Source organism: Hyla sarda, chromosome 8, assembly GCF_029499605.1.
Source record: "Hyla sarda isolate aHylSar1 chromosome 8, aHylSar1.hap1, whole genome shotgun sequence".
NCBI lineage: Eukaryota > Metazoa > Chordata > Amphibia > Anura > Hylidae > Hyla > Hyla sarda.
In genome coordinates, this window is record NC_079196.1 from 227,549,930 (window position 1) to 227,577,795 (window position 27,866).

General features: G+C 49.4%; 1 protein-coding gene across 1 annotated transcript in view; it reads right to left on the reverse strand.

Annotated features, from left to right (window-relative positions):
- The window catches only part of SETD1A (SET domain containing 1A, histone lysine methyltransferase), a 50,126-nt gene extending 26,895 nt beyond the window's left edge, over positions 1-23,231 (reverse strand). The window contains 7 exon segments of the mRNA XM_056534767.1: positions 9,391-10,204; positions 13,770-13,951; positions 14,032-14,135; positions 14,220-14,490; positions 15,897-15,995; positions 16,260-16,406; positions 22,647-23,231. Of these exon segments, the coding sequence (XP_056390742.1) occupies positions 9,391-10,204; positions 13,770-13,951; positions 14,032-14,135; positions 14,220-14,490; positions 15,897-15,995; positions 16,260-16,391 (1,602 nt within the window). The 5' untranslated portion in view covers positions 16,392-16,406; positions 22,647-23,231.
- Positions 23,232-27,866: the final 4,635 nt, after the last annotated feature.

The window sequence follows — 27,866 nt, forward strand, 5'->3', positions numbered from 1 at the left end:
ATGAATCTGTTTAACTTTCTGGCACCAGTTGAAAACTATTTTTCCTTTGGAGTTCTCCTTTAAAGGGGTATTCCCATCTACCCTGGTTATCCCCTATACATAGGAAAAGGGTATAACAAGCGGATCGTCCGGAATTCAGACAAGCCTGAGAACAGGGACATAACGCGCAGACACCGCGCCATTTATTTTTATTGGGCCGTAGAACATTTTCGAAGGTCGAACTCCGAAACATTCAGTGGCCACATAAAGAATGAATGGAGCGGTGGTCGCACATTATGTTCACATTCATGGGATCAGCGGTGGGGGGGGGGTCCCACCGATCAGCAGGTCATCCCCTATACTATGGATACAGAATAACAATCTGGGATGTGACTGCCGTCGGAGCATCCGCAGCATATTTCATGCTGCGGATGCTGGTTGTGACCCTAGACTTCCTATGGATAGGGGATAAGATGTCTGATCGCGGGGGTCCCGCCGCTGGAGCCCCTGCGATCGCCCTGCTGCACCCGGCATTTGTTTAGAGCGTCGGGTTCAGCACCGGAGGCTTGTGACATCACGGACACACCCCGCTCGTGATGTCACAGCCACGCCCCCTCAATACAAGTCTATAGGAGGGGGCATGACATCACGGACACACCCCGCGCAGGACATCACAGCCACGCCCCCTCAATGCAAGTCTATAGGAGGGGGCATGACATCATGAACACACCCCGCGAGTGACGTCACAGCCACGCCCCCTCAATGCAAGTCTATAGGAGGAGGCATGATGACCCAGACACTTTCATTGAGGGGGCGTGGCTGTGACATCATGAGGCCCCGCCCCGCATCGCCAGTCATCCGGCACGGAGCGAAGTTCTGGGGATCGCGGGGGATCCGTGCCGGATGACAGGTGATGTGGGGCGGAGGCTTGTGATGTCACGGCCACGCCCCTCAATGCAAGTATATGGGAGGGGGCGTGACGGCCATCATTCCCCCTCCCATAGACTTGCATTGAGGGGGGTGTGGCTGTGACATCACGAGCTTCCGGCACTGCAACCGACGCCGTTGGCTGTCCGGGCATGCTGGGAGTTGTAGTTTTTGCAACAGCTGGAGGCACACTGGTTGGGAAACACTGGTGTTTAGAGCGCCGGGTGCAGCAGGTAGATTGCGAGGGTTCCCGACAACAAACACCCTACAGTAGAGGGCGCTCTGAACGGGAGAGTTCAGCACCTGAGAGCAGAATTGTGAATGCAGCTCTGGATGTGACTGGAGTATAAATTCAGGAAGGTGAAGCCTTGGACATAGGGCTGGGGGGCTGCAGACCCCTGTGCATTGTATTATGATCCAGAGATGGATCCTGTATGGATTCCAGGGATCTGTGTGTCACATGATAACCGGTCACAAGCTGCGTCTCCTCCACTTAAACATGGCGACATGACACATTTCAGGCAGGAAGATTTAATTTAAACAGAAATAAGGACAAGAACAATGGCGGTCAGAGGGGATCCCTAGGGAATGGCGTCCTGTGGTCACCTGTCTCACAGGGACAAAAATACAACAGGAAGAGTCCGTCCTGGCGGCTGCAGACGTCGCGGCCCCCGGCACGCAGCGGTCCAGTGGAGTCTCTGCCAGTGATTGGTCAGTACGTGCGATCCCAGTAGCCGTCCGTGAATGTGAAGGCGTGACGGCTGCGTGGGCGCAAGAGGCCGGGGCAGCACTTCAGTGAGACAGCAAAATAAGGAGGAGGTTATTACAGCGCCATTTTATAAGTGACCACCAGAATACATGACGAAGGGGACACGACAGAGGACAAGAGAGCCGAGCCCAGGAGGACAGAGTACAGATGAGGAGGGCAGAGGACAACAGAGCCGAGCCCAGGAGGACAGAGGACAACAGAGCCGAGGACAGAGGACAACAGAGTACAGATGAGGAGGGCAGAAGAGAACAGAGCTGAGCCCAGGAGAGAAGAGGATGACAGGGCACAGCACAGGGAGGGCAGAGGAGACGAGGAATCAGGGAGAACAGAGGAGGGCAGAGCTGAGCCTGGAAGAGAAGAGGACAGTGGAGAACCCAGGAAAGGAGCAGAACCAAACCCAGGAGAGAAAAGAAGGACAGTTGAGGAGAGAAGAGGTGGTGGTGGTGGTGGTGGTGGGGGGGGGGGGGGGGGGGGGGGGGGACGGACCGAGCCGAGGAAAGAAGAGAGAAGGGCCGGAGGGCAGAGCCGAGGAGAGAAGGGCCGAGGGCAGAGCCGAGGAGAGAAGGGCCGAGGGCAGAGCCGAGGAGAGAAGGGCCGAGGGCAGAGCCGAGGAGAGAAGGGCCGAGGGCAGAGCCGAGGAGAGAAGGGCCGGAGGGGACAGAGCCGAGGAGAGAAGGGCCGGAGGGGACAGAGCCGAGGAGAGAAGGGCCGGAGGGGACAGAGCTGAGGAGAGAAGGGCCGGAGGGGACAGAGCCGAGGAGAGAAGGGCCGGAGGGGACAGAGCCGAGGAGAGAAGGGCCGGAGGGGACAGAGCTGAGGAGAGAAGGGCCGGAGGGGAGAGCTGAGGAGAGAAGGGCCGGAGGGGAGAGCTGAGGAGAGAAGGGCCGGAGGACAGAGCTGAGGAGAGAAGGGCCGGAGGGGACAGAGCTGAGGAGAGAAGGGCCGGAGGGCAGAGCTGAGGAGAGAAGGGCCGGAGGGCAGAGCTGAGGAGAGAAGGGCCGGAGGGCAGAGCTGAGGAGAGAAGGGCCGGAGGGCAGAGCTGAGGAGAGAAGGGCCGAGGACAGAGCTGAGGAGAGAAGGGCCGGAGGGCAGAGCTGAGGAGAGAAGGGCCGGAGGGCAGAGCTGAGGAGAGAAGGGCCGGAGGGCAGAGCTGAGGAGAGAAGGGCCGGAGGGCAGAGCTGAGGAGAGAAGGGCCGGAGGGCAGAGCTGAGGAGAGAAGGGCCGAGGACAGAGCTGAGGAGAGAAGGGCTGGAGGGCAGAGCTGAGGAGAGAAGGGCCGGAGGGCAGAGCTGAGGAGAGAAGGGCCGGAGGGCAGAGCTGAGGAGAGAAGGGCTGGAGGGCAGAGCTGAGGAGAGAAGGGCCGGAGGGCAGAGCTGAGGAGAGAAGGGCCGGAGGGCAGAGCTGAGGAGAGAAGGGCTGGAGGGCAGAGCTGAGGAGAGAAGGGCCGGAGGGCAGAGCTGAGGAGAGAAGGGCTGGAGGGCAGAGCTGAGGAGAGAAGGGCCGAGGACAGAGCTGAGGAGAGAAGGGCTGGAGGGCAGAGCTGAGGAGAGAAGGGCTGGAGGGCAGAGCTGAGGAGAGAAGGGCCGAGGACAGAGCTGAGGAGAGAAGGGCCGAGGGCAGAGCTGAGGAGAGAAGGGCCGGAGGGCAGAGCTGAGGAGAGAAGGGCCGGAGGGCAGAGCTGAGGAGAGAAGGGCTGGAGGGCAGAGCACGACACAACAGACCACATCTCAGAGAGACCTAAATGTACTATACACAGCTGATCCCATCACACTGCAGTGTAAAGAAGGTAGAATCCATAGCACGGCCTGTATGTAAACATGTGATCTATATACTAAACATAAACAATATATATGAGATGGTGAATACAGCAAACAATTACAGCAGGGTGTAACCATGACAACCAAAACCTCTATTCTTTACACTGCAGGCTGCACTTAGAACAGCACAAAAAACAGCTCAAAAATAATTCTATAACATTTATAACGTTCATTTCATCTGCAGAGTTATGTGAATCGCGGACATCACGCGTCTCATGAATTTCTAGCGCCATCAGGTCTTTGTTCACATTTAGCACAAGGTTTGGGGAGAAAAGCTCCTGGTGTATATGAACCAAATATATTCTGAGGGCCCAGTCACATGACCGAAGAAAACACGTCGCCCCCTCGGCCTTCATGAGGCCGGTACATGTCAGTATAGCACAGTACAAGCTTCTATTCCATAGACCAGTGCGGCCCCATTCACACTACAGGTATCATATTGTAATAAAAAAAAAAAAACCTCTGTTATTACTCCTGGCAAAAAGTCCTGAAAACGGCCAGAAAAAAAAATCCCATTCATGTCAATGAGAATTTTTGACCATCCCTTTGCATCAGTCATGTCCGTTTTTACTAATGTCCCTTATTTTTGCCGGCACAAAAGACGCTGCATGCACCAATTTCTGGTCCGGCAAAAAAAAAAAAGGTGAAAAACCGGACGTTAAAATTTAACATACAAGTCTACGGGAACCGGATGTAAAAAAAAATTATAAATAAAAAAAAAATTTAAAAACACATCCGTTATTGTCAGGTATTTTTTACATCTTTTTTTGTACTGAGCATGCTCAGTACAGCTTTACAAAAAAAAAAAAAATAAAGTCAAAAACCTGATTTAAAAAAAATTAAAATGTAACTGGTAATAACTGATAACAGATTAACAACAGCAGGTTTTTAAAGAAAAATAATAATTTAAAATAAAGGATGATGGTTTTTTAACTTTCTGGAGCCAGTTGAATTGAAATATAAATATATATATATATATATATATATACGCATATATATATATACGCATATATACGCATATATATATACGCATATATACGCATATATATATACGCATATATACGCATATATATATACACATATATATATACGCATATATACACATATATATATATACGCATATATACACATATATATATATACGCATATATACACATATATATATATACGCATATATACACATATATATATATACGCATATATACACATATATATATACGCATATATACACATATATATATATGCATATATACACATATATATATATGCATATATACACATATATATATATATATGCATATATACACATATATATATATATGCATATATACACATATATATATATATGCATATATACACATATATATATATATGCATATATACACATATATATATATATGCATATATACACATATATATATATATGCATATATACACATATATATATATATATATATATATATATATATATATATATATATACACACACACACACATATATATATACACATATACATATATATATGAAAAATGCATATATCTCTATAATTCGCTCCTATCTATCCAACTTTTCCAGATCTGGTTAAAGGGGTATTCCAGGAGGAGGAATATAAATAAAATAATAATTAATAATAATTATTTTTTTAAATTATAATTATTATTAATTATAATTAACTATTAATTAATTATTATTATTTTATTTATATTCCTCCTCCTGGAATACCCCTTTAACCAGATCTGGAAAAGTTGGATAGATAGGAGCTAATTATAGAGATATATGCATTTTTCTTTCCCTTTTTATGTATTTATGTCTTTTTCTTCTCCATCTGAGGCACAATGGGTGGTAGGTGAGAAGAAAAGGGGAAAATAAATCAAACGAAAATATTGTATTGTTATGTGGTACAGAGTATTGGATAATGTTTATGATGGAATCATGAAGTAAATTAGTATAAGCTCTACGAGGCCCCTTTCACCTACAGGTATCATCCTGCCTTTTTACTGCCATTATTTTACAATGAATAAAAAAATAAAAAAAAATTAAAAATTAAAATAAAAAAACAAACACAGATGCAATAACAGGTGATAACTGACGACCATCATCCATTATTTTTAATGGTTTTATTTTCTTAAAAAACCTGATGTTCAGTTATCATCCGTTATTACCAGTTACATCCATTTTTTTTTTTATATATTTATTTTATTAGCAGGTTTTTAACCTTTTTTGTAAAGCTGTACTGCGCATGCTCAGTACAAAAAAACGGATGTTAAATAACCTGACGATAACGGATTTTTTTTATTTTTTTTTTTTAAACTATTGTTGATTTTTGCAAATTTTAACATCCGGTTTTTCACCCTTTTTTTTTGCCAGACCAAAAATTAGTGCATGCACCGTCGTTTGTGTCGGCAAAAATAACCTACATTAGTAAAAACAGACGTAACTGATGCAAAAGGATGGTCAAAAAAAATCCCATTAACATGAATGGGATCTTTTGACGGACAATTCAGGACTTTTGCCAGGAGTAATAACGGAGGTTTTTTTTTTACAGGATGATTGATACCTGTAGTGTGAGGCCTAATGGAAAAAAAATAATAAATAAATATTTAATCAACATCTGTCCAATGTAGAGGCCTGGGATATTCTAGAGGGATATCAGAACATGCGTCCTACTGAAATGTGCGCGGGGGGACGGACATGTGTAGTGATGGGGTCTGACCACCCCGGGGAGATCTACAGGAGTGTAAAAGGAGCAAGAATCCTCATCATCCACCACAGGGGCTCAGGACACAACCCCTGAATGAGGAGGACAAGGGGCCCTGCAGCCAATATCCCGGGGCCACATGTTCACGGAGCAGAGAGAAGGGGATTGTTCAGTGATCTGCACCTCCCACTCTCTGTAGACCACACCCACTTGACTTAGTGGCCACACCCACTTTCGGTCCCATTTCAGTATAGAACAAGAAATGTAATTTTTTTGCGCACATTTGCTACATTTCAAGGCAGTTTAAAGAAGTATTCTGTTTTTTTTTTTTTTTAAATTTTTTTTTTTTAACCCTATGTCCCCAGCTGCCAAACGAATTAAAACACACTTTAACTCGCCTTCCTACGTTCCCCCTTTGCGCTGATATCAATGTTCCGTTCTCCGTTCCTCGACTTCTTCCACTTCCTGTAAATCCAAGAGTCACATGACGCTCAGCTTATCACTGGCCACAAAGGTGGGGGGGGGGGGGGGGGGGGCACTGCTGCGGCCGGTGATACGCTGAGCATCACGTGACTCTTCGACTTACAGGAAGCGGAAGAAGTCGGAGAGCGGGACATTGACGAGTTAAAGTGTGTTTTGTTTGGCAGCTCGTAGACAGAAGGTTAAAAAGAAATAAAAATAAACGCACTGGAGTACTCCTTTAAAGCGTCACTGTTGTTACATTTGTATCTGCCAATGTCTTGGATATCTGCAGACCTTAAAAAAAAAAAAATTCATTAAAATTCCCCTTCCCTCCGCTCGCTGAGGCGTCTTCATTGTCCTCTCTTTTATCCAGAGTGCTGCAGGACCTGCCATACAATGATGTAATGTGCGGCAGGTCCTCCATAACTCCAGATAATGGAGGGAAGAAGAACGTCCTGCATCACTAACAAAGGATGCTGAGGCCTTAGTGCGGAAGTGGAGGAAAGGGAAGAGGGATTTTTATTGTTTTCTTTGTTTTGGAGGAGACTTATTGGGAGCATCTACCCAACATGAGGTTACCTACCTGACTGCTGGGAGCTTCTATCTGAAAAGGGGAGGGGGGTCCCCATCTACTAGGGGCTTCTACCAAAAAAAAAAATATATATAAAAAAAAAAAAAGGAAGGTTCCCTATCTACTGGGGGCTTTGACTAAATAGGGGGGATTCCCTATAAGATGTCTGATCGTAGGGTGGCCACTGGTGACCCCCGCGATCTCCCTCCTGCACCCGGCGTTCGTTTAGAGCGTCGGGTGCAGCGCCAGAGGCTTGTGACGTCAAGGCCGCAACCCCTCAATGCAAGTCTATGGGAGGGGGCGTGACGAACATCACGCCTCCTCCCATAGACTTGCATTTAGGGGGTACGGCTGTGATGTCACAAGCGGGGTGTGACCGTGATGTCATGAGCCTCCGCCCCACATCGCTAGTCACCCGGCACGGAGAGGCAGGACCCCCGCTGTCAGACATCTTATCCCCTATCCTTAGGGAATGAGATGTCTAGGGGCGGAGTACCCCTTTAAAGTTATGTTCCCACGTTTTATATATGCAGAAGCTTTTAAGCTGTTAAGTCCATAATAAAATGTGCCGCATATATATCGTACGTGTGAACATACCCCTAACCCAAAAATCACACTGTACATGTATCCCCCATTGTGAATAGAAGGAAAAACTAATTTCCAAGTTCTCTGCTTAGTGTCAGTGAACGAGAAAACCTGGACGGACCTAACAAACGTCTCACACAGCTGAGGGTTTGCTACAATTGTATGCAGTGTAAACAATTCCTTGTGAGGTAAGAAAAGCCTGGACATCACACTGAGACACTGCAACAAACTCTCAGGACAGATTTACGTTACCGACGTGTTTAGTATTGTCTACACACATTGTGACAAAAAAAAACAACAGATCAGGGATTTTTTTTTTTAGCCTCTGAATGAGAATAAAGCATAATAATGGTTTCAATTAACTTTTACTGGCAGCAAGCAGAGATATTGAAAATGGTGCACTCTGCTATTTTAGCTCTTCATTAACGCAACATCTTCAAGATCTCTGCTTACTATTAATAAAATGTTTACTAAAAGCCCCGGCTGTTCAAGTCTAGTTAAAAGGAGTTCTGTGGGGAAAAATAACTTGTCCCCTATCCAAAAGATAGACCTGATCGGGGCCCCGGCAGTCTGCTGGGAGGGGACGCGCCGATCCCCGTAAGGAGCGCCGGCCGACACGCCTGCAGCTTCCTGCAGGGGTCGGAACGGCTGCTTCTGGCAGACTGCCGGGCCCATTCCATTCAGGAGTTCACAGGTTTGGGGGGGGGGGGAATGTTGTGGTCACGGCGGTCAGACACCCCCACGATCTACAACTTGTCCCCTATCCTTTGGATAGGGGATAGTTATTTTTCGCTGCACTACTCCTTTAAAATATCTGAGGGTTTGTCACAATGTACCAATACAGACAATCCTGTTAGGTAAACTTCACTTTTTTTCAACTGAGAATTCTCAATACTGGACACATTGTGACAAACCCTCAGATGTTTAAAGGGGTAGTCCAGTGCTGAAAACTTATCCCCTTTCCTAAGTATAGGGGATAAGTTTCAGATCACGGAGGGTTTGACCGCTGGGGCCCCCTGCGATCTCCTGTATGGGACCCCGGCTCGCTGGCCAGATAGCGGGTGTCGACCTCCGCACTAACGTCGGCCGACACCCCCCCCCCCCTCAATAAAACTCTATAGCAGTCTCTGAGATTGCCGAAGGCTCCGGCTCTGCCATAGAGTTGTATTGAGGGGGCGTGTCGGTCACCGCTTCGTGCAGTGGTCAACACGCCCACTTCCCGGGTGCTGTCGGGGCCTCGTACAGGAGATCGCAGGGGTGGGGGGCCCCAGTAGTCGGACCCCCCCGCGATATGAAACTTATCCCCCAACGCATAGGATAGGGGATAAGTATTTCAGCACTGGATCTCTCCTTTAAGGGGATATTTTTTCATTTGCAGTTTTCATTTGCTAACAACAAGCAGATATCCCAAAAAAGGTGAGAGAATAAAGAGACAAGCAGCCACTGATAGAGCGGCCTCAGAGACAGGAAGGGGCGGGGCTTATTGCAGAATTGATTGGTCAGGTCTGATCTGTGAGCAGATATCATGCATGGAGCGATCATCAGAGCGATATAAATCATAATGGCGGTTTAGGATCTTACCCGTTCTTGTCCATTTGCCGTTCTGCCAAGATCCCCAAACCTCAGAATGGCCTCCGCCGAAACATCCTCGAAGCTGGCGGGTGGGGGCGGAGTGTACGGACCATGAGCAGGCAGTGGGACTTCTTCATGGACAGCGGTCTCCTGTGCGGTGCCCTCTGCCGTTCCTTCATCTTCTTCCTCGGTGTCGGAGGGGAGGAAGGAGAACTTGGATCGCTGCTCCTTCAGGAGAGCCTCAATGCGGGAGTCCAGGCTACTGCTGTGCTGAGTGAAGGGCAGGCTCTCCGAGATACCGTCCGGGAGCGGCGAACAGGAGCGGGCGGGTGACGGGGGAGGGGAGCAGGCCGGTAGAGGAGGTGGCGGTGGTGGAGGAGGCTCCCAGCTTTCAGATGGCGGAGGGGGAGGATGCGGTATGGAGGAGGAGGGCGGAGATGGAGGAAGTGGTGGGTGGGCCATTCTGTAGTCCCGGTCGGGTTGAGGTTCGTCAGGTGGTGGCGGTGGAGGGGTAGGCAGTGGTGGAGTCCCAGGAAAGCGGTGTAAGGGCGGTTCCTCCGGGGGTGGCGGCGGCTTACGATGGCGAGAGCGGTAGGAGGACTGTGGGGAGGAGCGGTGCTGATGGCGGTGGTAACGTCTGTGGCTGCTGCTGCTGCTCTCGTGCTGGGATGAAGAGGAGGAGGTGGAGGTTGATGAGGAGGTGGCGGCAGGAGAATAGTGGTGTCCAGACCGGCGAGAGTACGAATCACCGGTGCTGTTCTCGTGGCGCCGCGACTTATATCCTGAGGAGTCCTGGGAACTGGAATGGCTGGGCGTCCCCTGCCTGTGAAATAGAGACAGCGTCATACAGGAACATTCGGTCTCTCCTAGTCACCCCACATGTAGAGTTATACCATGTGACTCCCACATCCCCCCAGTCTATGGACATGACTAGAGATGAGCGAACTTACAGTAAATTCGATTCGTCACAAACTTCTCGGCTCGACAGTTGATGACTTTTCCTGCATAAATTAGTACAGCTTTCATGTGCTTCGGTGGGCTGGAAAAGGTGGACACATTCCTGGGAGACTCTTTCCTAGGACTGTATCCACCTTTTCCAGCCCACCGGAGCACCTGAAAGCTGAACTAATTTATGCAGGATAAAGTCATCAACTGCCGAGCCGACTAGTTCGTGACGAATCAAATTTACTGTAAATTCGCTCATCTCTAGACATGACCCAACCTGTGACGAAACTCCCAGCCTTGAGCTGTGTAATCTCACCTACATTATGTAATGATAAGTCCCTCCAGGACAGTGTTTCCCAAACAGTGTGCCTCCAGCTGTTGCAAAACTACAGCTCCCAGCATGCCCGGACAGCCAACGGCTGTCCGGGCATGCTGGGAGCTGTAGTTTTACAACAGCTGGAGGCACACTGGTAGGGAAACACTGCTCCAGAATATACCATGGGACTCCCACCCAACTCTATGAACATTAGGGCCGAAACAACTAATCGATTAATCGGTAACTAATCGATTATGGAAATAGTTGTCAACTATTTTCATAATCGTTCGGTTGGTCAGCCAATTTCTAAAGTTGATATACACTTAAAGGGGTATTCCAGGCAAAACCTTTTTCTTTTTAAAATATATATCAACTGGCTCCGGAAAGTTAAACAGATTTGTAAATTGCTTCTATTAAAAAACCTTAATCCTTCCAATAGTTATTAGCTTCTGAAGTTTTCTGTCTAACTGCTCAATGATGATGTCACGTCCCGGGAGCTGTGCATGATGGGAGAATATCCTCATAGGAGCTGCACAGCTCCCGGGACGTGAGTCATCAGAAAGCAGTTAGACAGAAAACAGCAACTCAACTTCAGAAGCTAATAACTATTGGAAGGATTAAGATTTTTTAATAGAAGTAATTTACAAATCTGTTTAACTTTCCAGAGCCAGTTGATATATAAAAAAAAGTTTTGGCCTGGAATACCCACACACATCTGTGGCCCTCGGCAGCATGTGTAGTGAAGAGGGGGTCCAGCACACACCAGAATCTTCTGCTTCCTGCAGCTCCTTTCGTGAGTCCCCAGTTGTTAGGCTCAGTCCTAATTTGCAATTATTGCAGAGAGAAGATGCAGGAAGTGGAAGATTGTGTGTGCTGGGGCCCTCTTCATTAAAAGGGGTGCTGGGGGCACGTAGGATGGACCCCAGGGAATGTGGTGCCCCTCCTATCCGGTCACAGGTAAGAAACAGGGAGGGGGTAAATCCCTTACAAGAAAAATAAAAAAAAATAAAAAAAAAAAATTATATATATCTATATATTTATTAGGTGCAGACGAGGTAAGGCTGCTCACCACTCCCGCGTGTGCTGCACGATCTCGTGCTACTGACACCGGTACCGCTCCCGGCTTAGTAGAAGTCACACAAGAAAAACGTCCGGCACTCGGGAAAATGCAGGTAAAACTTGTCAATGGCTTTATTCACACGCTTAAGGCAGGACACCATCTGACGCGTTTCGCACGCTCAGGTGCTTAGTCGTAGATTCTACGACTAAGCACCTGAGCGAGCGAAACGCGTCAGATTGTGTCCTGCCTCAAGCGTGTGAATAAAGCCATTGACAAGTTTTACCTGCATCTTCCCGAGTGCCGGACGTTTTTCTTGTGTGATATATATATATATATATATATATATATATATATATATATATATATATATATATATATATATATATATATACATACATACACACACACACACACACACACACACATTAGATGTATTTAAATTAAATAAAAAGCTTTTCCTCCCATCCTCCACAAAGCTCAACATTTAGCCGACCCCACAAACTCTTTTAACCCCTTAAGGACTGAGCGCTTTTCTGTTTATTTTTGCATTTTTGTTTTTTCTTCCTTTTAAAAAATCATAACCATTTGAATTTAGACCCAAAAAAAAAATTATAAAAAAACAAAAACGTATGAGGGCTTTTTTTGCGCCACCAATTCTACTTTGTAATGACATCAGTCATTTTACCCAAAAATCTACGGCGAAACAGAAAAAAAAAAAAAGATAATCACTGTACGACGAAATTGAAGAAAAACGTCATTTTGTAACTTTTGGGGGCTTCCGTTTCTACGCAGTACATTTTTCGGTAAAAATGACATCTTATCATTATTCTGTAGGTCCATACGGTTAAAATGATCCCCTACTTATATAGGTTGGATATTGTCGCACTTCTGGAAAAAATCATAACTACATGCAGGAAAAATCTTCTGACCCCAATAACTTTTTTCGCGTACGGGGCTGTATAAGGGCTCATATTTTGCGCTAATTTTGCGATAATCTGTGGCCTTTCAGGCCGATAACTTATACCGATATTCCGGTATAAGTTATCGGCTATTTCTCCACCCACCAAGAAGCAGCTGCAGATCATTGATTTAAAGTGGGCGCTTTAAATCAATGAACTGCAGCAGCTTTGGCCGAATCAGAGACCACCGCCGCCACCCGCTTCTCTCCCCCAGTTATAAAACGGTGCGGTGGGGGCAGGGCGAGGGATATTATCGGATTATCAGCAAGGCAATTGCTGATACCGATAAAGTAAAAAATCGTGAATATCGGCCAAACCGATAATCGGTCGATCCCTACTGTTTAATTCACGATATATTTTTATAGTTTGGACATTTACGCACGCGACGATACCACATATGTTTATTTTTTATTATTAGGTTTATAGATTTTTTATATGGAATTTGGGAAAAGGGGGGTGACTTAAACTTTTAATAAGGAAGGGGTTAATATGTGTTTTTTTTTTTTTTTAAATGACACTTTTAGTCTTAGGGGACCCTTAGGGGACTTTTAGGAGGAATCATTTGATTCCTCATACAGATCAATGTGGTTCCATAGAACCACATTGATCTGTGTGCTCTGCACTCGATTGATAAAGCCTGGTCCTGCCAGGAGGAGAAGTAAGCCCTCAGGCTACCTCAGAAGTGGATCACTAGAAGATGATTGTTAGTTGCAGCCCTAATGGACATTCTTACCTAGATCATATGGCAGTAGCCTCCAACTTGTGAGAAAACAATCACAGATTGTTTCCCAACCAGGATGCCTCCAGCTATTGCTATTCTACAAGTTGTAGTTTTGCAACAGCTGCAGGCACCCTGGTTGGGAAACAATGGGTTAGAGCATTGTATGAGTTGCAGTTTCCTCAATCTGTGATGCTCTATCCCCACCTACATTTTATAGCAATAGCTCCTCGTAGATATACCATGTGACTCTCCCCCTCAATCAGCATGTTAACCTAAACCACACGGCAATGGCCTCAAACCTGTGGCGAAACTACAACTCCCAGCCATCTGAATAAGCTGAGAATTGTAATTTCGCTACAGCTTCTATTAAGTCCGATCCGTTCTCACCTGCTAGAGTAGGCAGAGTCCTGAGAGTAGGGTGTCCCGCTCCTCGGAGTGTATGGGGTGCCCTGTGAGGAGGATAGGGACGGGGTGTACTGGCTATAGGTGGAGCCGGGGTCTTGTGAAGATGGGGTCCCGTTGCCGGGAATAAAGGCGGTGTCACTGGACGGGCGGCGGCGACAGTCAACCTGCAGACATATAAGAGGTGAATGTAGCAGGCTGGACCGGTACCCGGGTGGACTCCATGTCACAGACAGAGAACGCTCACCGGCTCCGGAGGCCTCTCCTGCCCCCACCTGCTAGTGGTGGGAACGGTCTGAGGGTTGTAGGATCCGTTCACTATCAGGTCATAGTATTTCTGCCGCTGCTGACCTGTAAAGATAGGACATAAGGTGAGGATCTGGAGGCAGCAGGGGACCACCGCAGCAGCCGCGCCTTCATCCCCCTGTTCTTTACCTCGAAGGTCGAGCTCAGCGTGGATGATGTTGCCCATGACAGACGTGTTGTGAAGATGGGTGACCGTCTCCCTCGCTGCCCGGGAGCTGGAGAACAGGACCTTTGCCAGGCCCAGGTGCTTGCGGGTTTTGGGGTGCAGCAGGATCTCCACTTCTTCCACGTCCCCAAATTTGCGGCACATTTCCTTGAGGAAGAGCTCTCGCACGTTGTCGTTAAGATGAGCGAAGGTGACCTCCTTCTGGGGGAGCTGCCCGACGTAGAACTCATCAAACTGCACGGGAAGAGATAGAAATGGCTGATCAGATTAGATCAGTGGTCTCCAAAATGTCAACCTTAAAGGGGTATTCCAGGAAAAAAAAACTTTTTTTTATATATCAACTGGCACCAGAAAGTTAAACAGATTTGTAAATTACTTCTATTAAAAAAATCTTAATCCTTTCAGTACTTATGAGCTTCTGAAGTCAAGGTTGTTCTTTTCCGTCTAAATCCTCTCTGATGACACCTGTCTCGGGAAACGCCCAGTTTAGAAGCGGTTTGCTATGGGGATTTGCTTCTAAAATGGGCGTTTCCCGAGACATGTGTCATCAGAGAGGATTTAGACAGAAAAGAACAACCTTGACTTCAGAAGCTCATAAGTACTGAAAGGATTAAGATTTTTTTAATAGAAGTAATTTACAAATCTGTTTAACTTTCTGGAGCCAGTTGATTATATATTATATATATAGTTTTCTCTTGGATAACCCCTTTAAGCTGTTGCAAAACTACAACTCCCAGCATGCTCTAACAGCATTTGGTGCCCAACAGAGCATCTCAATCTCTCTCTAGCTGTTACAAAACTACAAGTCTCAGCATGCGCGACAGCCTTCAGCACATCCCACCAGTTCATCCTGTCCCTGTACCTGTGGCTCTCCAGCTGTTGCAAACTACAACTCCCAGCATGCTTCAATGCATCCTATTCCCCAGTGTTTCTTAGCTATTCTATAGCTGCCAAGGCATGGTGAGAGATTTACTTATTTAACAACTGGAGAGCCAAAGTTCTGCAGAGCTGTGTATCTAATCCTGTCTAGTTTGATACTGTTTTCTGAATCTCTGTCCCCAAGCCAGTCCTTGGTGATACTGTTTACTGAGCTGCCGTATCTAAGTCTCTCCCTGTTAGATGCTGCACCTCTGTATCTAATGTCATCATGTTGGATACTATTCGCCCAGCTTCCGTATCTACAAAATGCAAGTGGTAAGTTTTTGTTCGCTCAATCCCTGCTAATAAATGGACGCCCTATGGAAACCTGACGGACGCTTTTATAAGTCAATGGGATCTGTCGCTGCAGTTGTGCCACCAACTGTTTTGGTGTTAGCTGTGTATCTAAACCAGTGTTTCCCAACCAGGGTGCCCCCAGGGTGTTGCAAAACTACAACTCCCAGCATGCCCGGACAGCCTTTGGCTGTCCGGGCATGCTGGGAGTTGTAGTTTTGCAACACCCTGGGGGCACCCTGGTTGGGAAACACTAATCTTAACGTATGTGTTGTACTGTCTGCTGAGCAGTGTATCTAATCCAATCCTGTGTGATACTGTCAAGAGCTGGGTATCTAATCCTCTCTAGTGCGATACTGTATGCTGAGCCATGTATCTAATCCTGTAGTCCACAAACCCCTCTCCCCTCCCCCAACCGGACCCGCTACCTTAAATTTAGGGACGGGAAGGGTGACATCTCTGGGTTTACTCCACAGGCGCTGCTGCCGAGGATCCCGCACATCTCCGACTGGAAGAAACGATCCATCCTGGTAAAACGGAGAAGAGGAAGAAGATAAGCGGTAAAACCCTGCTCAGCCATGGTCAACACCGCTGCAGCTTCATTTTTAGTGCTCATTTCAATAAACCTTCTTATTGCAGACACGACCAGTTCTGAGCACACCGTCCGGTTGCTAAGGATTTGTTCTCGTGGTTGTGTGTTGTCAGGCAGCGTGTCCATAGCAACCGCTCTTCAGTGATTTCAGTATAACCCGAGCCCCCACCCCATAGGCCCCTCGCTCCGCAACCCTTACAGTGATGTTGAAGTGCACTCCATCATAGCGGTAAACCTTCTGTGCGGCCTTCCGGAGCGCGGGGTCGAGCAGCAGTTTGTAACTTCTCCACTGGAAGCCGGCCGCTCTGTGACTCTCGCCCTCGGGCTCCATCTGGGGACATCTGACCTGCGAAAGAGACAAGGACCATGAGATATACAGAAGACCGCAGCATTCCTGGACAGGACTGTCTCTTTACATCCATGTCTCTTAATGAGGAGTCTATAGCGATCTCTTCCCTTACAGCAGTGGTCTCCAAACTGCGGACATCTCCTGGCTGTCTAGTAGCAACTCAGTGACCATGTTGCTGGGTCTATGGAGCGGTCTCTTTACTCTCATGTCTGGGATCTACATGAGGTCTCCCTTTCTCAGTGACTCTACAGTCTTATCCAGAGTTATTATATTTCTAAATCCTGAGAGCTGTCTCTGGCTTTCTAATAGCTGGGGATCTCTGACGCTTCTGTCTCGGGTTTCTACAGGTTCATGGTGATCAGTCTCATGGCCAAGTGATCAAGTTGCTGAATCCCAGGAGCTGTCCTGCCCGTCTCACTCTAAAGGCTTCCAACTCTCTCTGTGGTCTCTCCCTGTCTTTTCTTACAGTCCTCTATCTCTAGCTACAAGAAAGCCAGAAGAGTACAGAGAGAGGGAGAGACAACAGGGAAGACTATGTGGTCTCTCTCTATAGTCTCCTGGATGTCTCGTAGCTGGGAATCTCTCCATATAGTCTCCTGCCTCTATAGGTCTCTCTCTCTGTACAGTCTCCAGGCTGTCTTGTAGCTGGGGCACTCACTCTATAGGCTGTCTCTCTGGTAGTTGTGTCTCTCTCTATAGTCTCTAGGCCAGGGCTCTATAGTCTTCTGTCTCTCCAGTAGTAAGGGTTCTCTCTCTGCCTATTTCTATAGTTTTCAGGTGACTCTCTCTGTCTAGTCTCTTGTCTCTCCAGTAGTCGGGGCCCTCAGACGTCCACAGTTTGCTCTCTCCTGGTCTCTTTGGTGGCCGGGACCTGCTCTCTCTATAGTCCCCGGGGCCCATCATCTCTGTTCATCCTCTTGTTTCTCCAGTAGTCAAGGCCTTCTCTCTGCGCTCTCTCTCTCTCTATAGTCTTCTGTCTCCCCAGTAGTCTGAGCCCTTTCCCGGTTTCTTCCCCTATAGTCCCCATGGCCCTCCATGTCTCTGTACAGTCTCTTTTCTCTCTGTTAGTCAAGGCCATCTCTGTTCTCTCTCTACTTTTCTGTCTCTCTGGTAGTTGGGGCCCTCTCTCTATAGTCCTCAGTCTCTCTCCGGAAGTCTGGGCCCTTTCCCCGTTTCTCTCGCTCTATCTATAGTCCCCAGGGCCCTCAGTCTCTATCTATTTATCGTCTTCTCTCTCTCTCTCTCTCTCTCTCCAGTAGTCAGGGCCCTCTGTCTCTCTGTGCAGTCTCCTGTCTCTTTGGGAGTTGGGGCCATCTCTCTGCTCTCCCAATAGTAACAGTCACCCGGGGCCCTCTGTCTGCTCTCTCTATAGTCCCCAGGGCCCTCCGTCTCTCTGTACAGTCTCCTGTCTATTTGGGAGTTGGGCCATCTCTCTGCTCTCCCTATAGTAATAGTCTCTCTGGGAGTCAGGGCCCTCTGTCTGCTCTCTCTCTGGGAGTCGGGGCCCTCTGTCTGCTCTCTCTCTGGGAGTCGGGGCCCTCAGTCTCTCTGTACAGTCTCCTGTCTCTCCGGTAGTCTAGTCTCTAATTGTCTTGTAGTCGGGGCCCTCTGTCTGCTCTCTCTCTCTCTGGGAGTCGGGGCCCTCGGTCTGCTCTCTCTCTCTCTGGGAGTCGGGGCCCTCTGTCTGCTCTCTCTCTCTCTGGGAGTCGGGGCCCTCTGTCTGCTCTCTCTCTCTCTGGGAGTCGGGGCCCTCTGTCTGCTCTCTCTCTCTCTGGGAGTCGGGGCCCTCTGTCTGCTCTCTCTCTCTCTGGGAGTCGGGGCCCTCTGTCTGCTCTCTCTCTCTCTGGGAGTCGGGGCCCTCTGTCTGCTCTCTCTCTCTCTGGGAGTCGGGGCCCTCTGTCTGCTCTCTCTGGGAGTCGGGGCCCTCTGTCTGCTCTCTCTCTATAGTCCCCAGGGCCCTCTGTCTGCTCTCTCTATAGTCCCCGGGGCCCTCTGTCTGCTCTCTCTCTATAGTCCCCGGGGCCCTCTGTCTGCTCTCTCTATAAAGTCCCCAGGGCCCTCTGTCTGCTCTCTCTATAGTCCCCAGGGCCCTCTGTCTGCTCTCTCTATAGTCCCCAGGGCCCTCTGTCTGCTCTCTCTATAGTCCCCAGGGCCCTCTGTCTGCTCTCTCTATAGTCCCCAGGGCCCTCTGTCTGCTCTCTCTATAGTCCCCAGGGCCCTCTGTCTGCTCTCTCTATAGTCCCCAGGGCCCTCTGTCTGCTCACTCTCTCTCTCTATAGTCCCCAGGGCCCTCTGTCTGCTCTCTCTATAGTCCCCAGGGCCCTCTGTCTGCTCTCTCTATAGTCCCCAGGGCCCTCTGTCTGCTCTCTCTATAGTCCCCAGGGCCCTCTGTCTGCTCTCTCTCTCTATAGTCCTCAGGGCCCTCTGTCTGCTCTCTCTATAGTCCTCGGGGCCCTCTGTCTGCTCTCTCTATAGTCCCCAGGGCCCTCTGTCTGCTCTCTCTCTCTCTCTCTGGGAGTCGGGGCCCTCTGTCTGCTCTCTCTCTCTCTCTGGGAGTCGGGGCCCTCTGTCTGCTCTCTCTCTCTCTCTCTCTCTGGGAGTCGGGGCCCTCTGTCTGCTCTCTCTCTCTCTCTCTATAGTCCCCAGGCCCTCTGTCTGCTCTCTCTCTCTCTCTCTCTCTGGGAGTCGGGGCCCTCTGTCTGCTCTCTCTCTCTCTCTCTCTATAGTCCCCAGGGCCCTCTGTCTGCTCTCTCTATAGTCCCCAGGGCCCTCTGTCTGCTCTCTCTATAGTCCCCGGGGCCCTCTGTCTGCTCTCTCTCTCTCTATAGTCCCCAGGGCCCTCTGTCTGCTCTCTCTATATAGTCCTCAGGGCCCTCCGTCTGCTCTCTCTCTATAGTCCCCAGGGCCCTCTGTCTGCTCTCTCTCTGGGAGCCGGGGCCCTCTGTCTGCTCTCTCTCTATAGTCCTCAGGGCCCTCTGTCTGCTCACTCTCTCTCTCTATAGTCCCCAGGGCCCTCTGTCTGCTCTCTCTCTATAGTCCCCAGGGCCCTCTGTCTGCTCTCTCTCTATAGTCCCCAGGGCCCTCTGTCTGCTCTCTCTCTATAGTCCCCAGGGCCCTCTGTCTGCTCTCTCTATAGTCCCCAGGGCCCTCTGTCTGCTCTCTCTCTATAGTCCCCAGGGCCCTCTGTCTGCTCTCTCTCTATAGTCCTCAGGGCCCTCTGTCTGCTCTCTCTCTATAGTCCTCAGGGCCCTCTGTCTGCTCTCTCTCTGGGAGCCGGGGCCCTCTGTCTGCTCTCTCTCTATAGTCCCCAGGGCCCTCTGTCTGCTCTCTCTCTATAGTCCCCAGGGCCCTCTGTCTGCTCTCTCTCTATAGTCCCCAGGGCCCTCTGTCTGCTCTCTCTCTATAGTCCCCAGGGCCCTCTGTCTGCTCTCTCTCTATAGTCCCCAGGGCCCTCTGTCTGCTCTCTCTCTCTCTATAGTCCCCAGGGCCCTCTGTCTGCTCTCTCTATAGTCCCCAGGGCCCTCTGTCTGCTCTCTCTATATAGTCCTCAGGGCCCTCTGTCTGCTCTCTCTCTGGGAGCCGGGGCCCTCTGTCTGCTCTCTCTCTATAGTCCTCAGGGCCCTCTGTCTGCTCACTCTCTCTCTCTATAGTCCCCAGGGCCCTCTGTCTGCTCTCTCTCTATAGTCCCCAGGGCCCTCTGTCTGCTCTCTCTCTATAGTCCTCAGGGCCCTCTGTCTGCTCTCTCTCTATAGTCCTCAGGGCCCTCTGTCTGCTCTCTCTCTGGGAGCCGGGGCCCTCTGTCTGCTCTCTCTCTATAGTCCCCAGGGCCCTCTGTCTGCTCTCTCTCTATAGTCCCCAGGGCCCTCTGTCTGCTCTCTCTCTATAGTCCCCAGGGCCCTCTGTCTGCTCTCTCTCTATAGTCCCCAGGGCCCTCTGTCTGCTCTCTCTCTATAGTCCCCAGGGCCCTCTGTCTGCTCTCTCTCTATAGTCCCCAGGGCCCTCTGTCTGCTCTCTCTCTCTCTATAGTCCCCAGGGCCCTCTGTCTGCTCTCTCTATAGTCCCCAGGGCCCTCTGTCTGCTCTCTCTATATAGTCCTCAGGGCCCTCTGTCTGCTCTCTCTCTGGGAGCCGGGGCCCTCTGTCTGCTCTCTCTCTATAGTCCTCAGGGCCCTCTGTCTGCTCACTCTCTCTCTCTATAGTCCCCAGGGCCCTCTGTCTGCTCTCTCTCTATAGTCCCCAGGGCCCTCTGTCTGCTCTCTCTCTATAGTCCCCAGGGCCCTCTGTCTGCTCTCTCTCTATAGTCCCCAGGGCCCTCTGTCTGCTCTCTCTCTATAGTCCTCAGGGCCCTCTGTCTGCTCTCTCTCTGGGAGCCGGGGCCCTCTGTCTGCTCTCTCTCTATAGTCCCCAGGGCCCTCTGTCTGCTCTCTCTATAGTCCCCGGGGCCCTCTGTCTGCTCTCTCTCTCTCTCTATAGTCCCCAGGGCCCTCTGTCTGCTCTCTCTATAGTCCCCAGGGCCCTCTGTCTGCTCTCTCTATAGTCCCCAGGGCCCTCTGTCTGCTCTCTCTCTGGGAGCCGGGGCCCTCTGTCTGCTCTCTCTCTATAGTCCTCAGGGCCCTCTGTCTGCTCACTCTCTCTCTCTATAGTCCCCAGGGCCCTCTGTCTGCTCTCTCTCTATAGTCCCCAGGGCCCTCTGTCTGCTCTCTCTCTATAGTCCCCAGGGCCCTCTGTCTGCTCTCTCTCTATAGTCCCCAGGGCCCTCTGTCTGCTCTCTCTATATAGTCCTCAGGGCCCTCTGTCTGCTCTCTCTCTGGGAGCCGGGGCCCTCTGTCTGCTCTCTCTCTATAGTCCTCAGGGCCCTCTGTCTGCTCACTCTCTCTCTCTATAGTCCCCAGGGCCCTCTGTCTGCTCTCTCTCTATAGTCCCCAGGGCCCTCTGTCTGCTCTCTCTCTATAGTCCCCAGGGCCCTCTGTCTGCTCTCTCTCTATAGTCCCCAGGGCCCTCTGTCTGCTCTCTCTCTATAGTCCCCAGGGCCCTCTGTCTGCTCTCTCTCTATAGTCCCCAGGGCCCTCTGTCTGCTCTCTCTCTATAGTCCTCAGGGCCCTCTGTCTGCTCACTCTCTCTCTCTATAGTCCCCAGGGCCCTCTGTCTGCTCTCTCTCTATAGTCCCCAGGGCCCTCTGTCTGCTCTCTCTCTATAGTCCCCAGGGCCCTCTGTCTGCTCTCTCTCTATAGTCCCCAGGGCCCTCTGTCTGCTCTCTCTCTATAGTCCCCAGGGCCCTCTGTCTGCTCTCTCTCTATAGTCCCCAGGGCCCTCTGTCTGCTCTCTCTCTATAGTCCCCAGGGCCCTCTGTCTGCTCTCTCTCTATAGTCCCCAGGGCCCTCTGTCTGCTCTCTCTCTATAGTCCTCAGGGCCCTCTGTCTGCTCTCTCTCTGGGAGCCGGGGCCCTCTGTCTGCTCTCTCTCTATAGTCCCCAGGGCCCTCTGTCTGCTCTCTCTATAGTCCCCGGGGCCCTCTGTCTGCTCTCTCTCTCTCTCTCTATAGTCCCCAGGGCCCTCTGTCTGCTCTCTCTATAGTCCCCAGGGCCCTCTGTCTGCTCTCTCTATAGTCCCCAGGGCCCTCTGTCTGCTCTCTCTATAGTCCCCAGGGCCCTCTGTCTGCTCTCTCTATAGTCCCCAGGGCCCTCTGTCTGCTCTCTCTCTATAGTCCCCAGGGCCCTCTGTCTGCTCTCTCTCTGGGAGCCGGGGCCCTCTGTCTGCTCTCTCTCTATAGTCCTCAGGGCCCTCTGTCTGCTCACTCTCTCTCTCTATAGTCCCCAGGGCCCTCTGTCTGCTCTCTCTCTATAGTCCCCAGGGCCCTCTGTCTGCTCTCTCTCTATAGTCCTCAGGGCCCTCTGTCTGCTCTCTCTCTATAGTCCCCAGGGCCCTCTGTCTGCTCTCTCTATAGTCCCCAGGGCCCTCTGTCTGCTCTCTCTATAGTCCCCAGGGCCCTCCGTCTCTCTGTACAGTCTCCTGTCTCTCCGGTAGTCTGGTCTCTCGTTGTCTGGTAGCCGGGCCCTCCGTCTGCCGGTCTACTATCCTCCCGTTTTCTCCCGGGCACTGTGTGACAGTCTCCGGTGCCGTCTCTATCGCCCCCCGGTCACATTGGGCTCTCCCGCTCCCGGCTCCGCACCGTCACCTCTCGGGCCGTCTCCCGGGTGTTCGGGGTGTCTCTCAGGTCGGGGAGGGCAGCACTGTCTCACCTGAGTGTCGGTCCGCTCCCGGCTGTCTCTAGCTGTCTCTTCCCCCGGATCCTCTGTGTCTCTCAGTAGCGCCGCCTGCTCCCCGGGTCGCACTTTCGCCGCAGCACGTCCCCTTCTCTTGGCACCTCTCCACTTATCTCAGGATTATTTCCTCGGCTTCCCCGCTTCTCTATCGCCTCTCGGCGGCAGTCCGCCCTTACACCGAATGCCTCGGTTATTAATATATCCACAATTACATCTGTGATGAATCTGCGGCCAGGCGGCGCGACTAATAGCTTTACCTGCTCCGCTCAACCTCACCCGCACTTTCCACACACGAATACAAAAATCCAGTTAATTGTGTAAAAAAGTAATTTGACATTTGTCCTGGTAAATATCGCAACAAAAAGGCGATCGGAGAAGAAAAAATATTAATCTATAGCGATTTAGTGTTTGTCCTGTGACGAATCTGCATCTCTCACGCTATTGTAAACGGCGACATCCGAGGAGGGAGCTAAGGCGGGCTCATACCATAGAGCACACTACTGGGCAGAGCGGCTTGTCAATCTCAAACTCTATGACCGCGGCCTTTTTTTTTTTTTTTTTTTTAATACCAAAAATAACTTTATTTGTTTATGAAAGTTGAACAATGTTAATGTAAATACCCTTCAAATATAAAGATGGGGAATATATATGTTGCTATGTGTCTGGACAGTAAATAAAGTCATGTGTACTGGATGGATACGACAACTGACTATAATTTTCACCATTTTATACTTTTCCTGATTTATCCTGAAACTACAGGTTGCCATGGTGATGTCCTTCCTAAGAGCTCATCCTCACCTCTGCCATGTGGTGGAATGAAGCTGTAACCATGGCCTGTGTGGAATGATTTATCATTATGTCTCAGTTTTCACGTGTTAGGGCAGCAGTTTGCGCCTCAGAGCTGTTCTTCCACATAAAATTGGGGACATGAGGTTATAACTCGCCGTCACGGTATCCATTGGCATCAGTATGAGAAAAGGATGCCGACATATACTGCGGCGGTGAGCAGCCGGTTCCATTCATTTCAATCACCTAGTGACTCCAATCGGGACTGGATAACGCAGTAGAGCGCAGTTTTGAGTTTGGTTATGGCATATAGCCCGAACAGTGTCACTAGGTTCATTCAGGCCATTGAAATGAATGGAACCTCTGACCTCCCCCACAGTATACGTCGGCATCCCATTCTTGTCCTGGTGCCAATGGATACGCACAGGTATCCGTCAGTGGGGTGGAATAAACCCATAACAACTATAACGGTCTATTCACACATTTAGGCTGGGTTCACATCACGTTTTGTCCCATACGGGACTACATACGGCAGGGGCAGCTGAAAACGTGCGCTCCCGTATGCCTTCGTATGCGGTCCCTTATGTAATTCATTTCAATGAGCCGACCGGAGTGAAACGCTTTCTCCGGTCGGCTCATTTTTGCCACTTATGCGGTTTTCCCACCGCACCTAAAATCGTGGTCGACTACGATTTTAGGTCCGGTGGAAAACCGTATACGGGGCAAAAATGAGCCAACCGGAGTCAGCGTTTCACTCCGGTCGGCTCATTGAAATGAATTACATAAGGGACCGCATACGGAAGCGCAAGTTTTCAGTTCCCCTGCCGTATGCGGTCCCGTATGGGACAAAACATGATGTGAACCAGCCTTGCATTGAAATCTGCAGCAGAAAAGACTGCACATCAAATCTGCGCAGAATACTGTACGTGCGAATAGACCATAAGGGTCTCAACCTGTGCGGACTGAATATAAGGCACAGATGTGTAATTATGTCCCTTGTTACAGCAGAAGTTTGTACCCCGGAGCTGTTCTTCTGATACAAGTTATAACCATGGTGTGTTCCCCGGGTTCACACCGTGTTTTGACAGATATCTCTTGGCATCAGAACGAGAATGGGATACCTGTGACGGAGAGTCATAACACCAAGAATATAACTTCAGTCAGAAGAGCAGCTCCTGGGCACAAACTGCTGCTCTAACCAGTTATATACAGTGATCCCTCAACTTACAATGGCCTCAACATACAATAGTTTCAGCATACAATGATCTTTTCTGGACCATTGTAACTTGAAACCAGACACAAAATACAATGTATGGACAGTCCAGATCTGTGAAACGTGTCAATGGCTGGAAGAACCGACCAATCAGGATGGACATTCACTGGTAAAACCCCTGTATTACTGAAGCGCATGCACTGAATTCCTGTCTGGTAGTACCCCCTACAGTACAAGGCGGTATTACATGTTCTGTACTCTTTACCTGTATTACCGAAGTGTATGCACTGAATTCCTGTCTGGTAGTGCCCCCTACAGTACAGGGCGGTATTACATGTTCTGTACTCTTTACCTGTATTACTGAAGCATATGCACTGACTGGTGTCAGGTAGCGCCCCCTACAGTACAGGGAGGTATTACATGTTCTGTACTCTTTACCTATATTACTGAAGCATATGCACTGACTGGTGTCTGGTAGCGCCCCCTACAGTACAGGGAGGTATTACATGTTCTGTACTCTTTACCTGTATTACTGAAGCATATGCACTGACTGGTGTCAGGTAGCGCCCCCTACAGTACAGGGAGGTATTACATGTTCTGTACTCTTTACCTATATTACTGAAGCATATGCACTGACTGGTGTCTGGTAGCGCCCCCTACAGTACAGGGAGGTATTACATGTTCTGTACTCTTTACATGTATTACTGAAGTGCATGCACTGACTGGTGTCTGGTAGTACCCCCTACAGTACAGGGCGGTATTACATGTTCTGTACTCTTTACCTGTATTACTGAAGTGTATGCACTGACTGGTGTCTGGTAGTACCCCCTACAGTACAGGGCGGTATTACATGTTCTGTACTCTTTACCTGTATTACCGAAGTGTATGCACTGAATTCCTGTCTGGTAGTGCCCCCTACAGTACAGGGCGGTATTACATGTTCTGTACTCTTTACCTGTATTACTGAAGCATATGCACTGACTGGTGTCTGGTAGCGCCCCCTACAGTACAGGGAGGTATTACATGTTCTGTACTCTTTACCTGTATTACTGAAGCATATGCACTGACTGGTGTCAGGTAGCGCCCCCTACAGTACAGGGAGGTATTACATGTTCTGTACTCTTTACCTATATTACTGAAGCATATGCACTGACTGGTGTCTGGTAGCGCCCCCTACAGTACAGGGAGGTATTACATGTTCTGTACTCTTTACATGTATTACTGAAGTGCATGCACTGACTGGTGTCTGGTAGTACCCCCTACAGTACAGGGCGGTATTACATGTTCTGTACTCTTTACCTGTATTACTGAAGTGTATGCACTGACTGGTGTCTGGTAGTACCCCCTACAGTACAGGGCGGTATTACATGTTCTGTACTCTTTACCTGTATTACCGAAGTGTATGCACTGAATTCCTGTCTGGTAGTGCCCCCTACAGTACAGGGCGGTATTACATGTTCTGTACTCTTTACCTGTATTACTGAAGTGTATGCACTGACTGGTGTCTGATAGCGCCCCCTACAGTACAGGGAGGTATTACATGTTCTGATCTCTTTTACCTGTATTACTAAAGTGTATGCACTGACTGGTGTCTGGTAGCGCCCCCTACAGTACAGGAAGGTATTACATGTTCTTTACTCTTTACCTGTATTACTGAAGTGTATGCACTGACTGGTGTCTGGTAGTGCCTCCTACAGTACAGGGAGGTATTACATGTTCTGTACTCTTTACCTGTAATACTGAAGTGTATGCACTGACTGGCTGTCTGGTAGCGCCCCCTACAGTACAGGGAGGTATTACATGTTCTGTACTCTTTACTTGCATTACTGAAGTGTATGCACTGACTGATGTCTGGTAGCGCCCCCTACAGTACTGGGAGGTATTACATGTTCTGTACTCTTTACCTGTGTCGGGGTTATCTGCTCTTTTGGATACCAGGTGAGGGCGGCTCCATTTTCCTTTTTTTAGGACACTGTGTGTACTGTACAGGACCCTGAAAAAGCTCCTGTCCTCTTCATAGACCGAGGGTGCCTCCAGCTGTTGCAAAACTACAACTCCCAGAATGCCTGGACAGCCAAAGGCTGTCCGGGCATGCTGGGAGTTGTAGTTTTGCAACAGCTGGAGGAAACCTGGTTGGAAAAACACTGAAATAGACAGTGATTACAGCTCCCAGCAGATCTTTCTTACTTTTATATGTAAGGATTTGCTTTATCTATATTAGTTATCTACTTATTTATCTTTAATCCTCACTTTTTCCTATTTTCGGATGACATTTTGGTGGCTTCAGAACCAATTACCAGGTTTCCATAGAGTGATGGTCTCAACATACAATGGTTTCAACATACAATCGTTGTCCTGGAACCGATTAATATTGTAACTTGAGGGACCACTATACGGTGAAATTATTATAAAACTGCACTTTAAATTTAGTCCACACAGGCTGAGACCCCTGAGGTTTTTATGTTTTTTTATCTCTGTAAGGGTACGTTCACACGCGCGGATTTACAGTGTATTTTACGCTGCTGATCCGCTGGTGAAGGCCCCGCTCTATGCTGGCTTTACATGTGCCTGCTGGTAGTGGCAACATGCCGCTGCCAGCAGACACACTGTGATGTGCGAGTCGCAGTATACTCGCACATCGCGGGAGCTCTCTCAGAGCAGGTAGAGTGGCCGCGATGTGCGAGTACGCCGCGCACATCGCTGCAGTGTGTCTGCTGGTAGCGGAGTATTGCTGCTACCAGCAGGCACATGTAAAGCCAGCATAGAGCGGGGCCTTCACCAGTGGATCCGCAGCTAAATACGCTGCGAAAATCCGCGCTTGTGAACGTACCCTAAAGGTGGTCTTGGCGGCGGCAAGGATGAGCTCTTAGGAAGGACATAACCATGGTATCTTTAGTTTCAGAACTCATGACTTTATTTACTGCATAGCCACAAAGCAAGATACATTTTCCCCATCTTTATATTTCAAGGATACAGTAACCCCCCGACCTGCGATGGCCCCGACATATGATAAAATCGACATACGATGCTTTTATATGTCGGGGCCATCGCATTAACTGCTATCCGACAGCGCAAAATGCTTAAGCTGCTGTCGGATAGTAGTATAAGCATCCCGGGCAGGTTCGCCTACCTATTCCCGCTGCTCCGGGTCCACTTCGCGATCCTCCGGCGTCTTCTGCATCTTCTCCGGGGTCCAG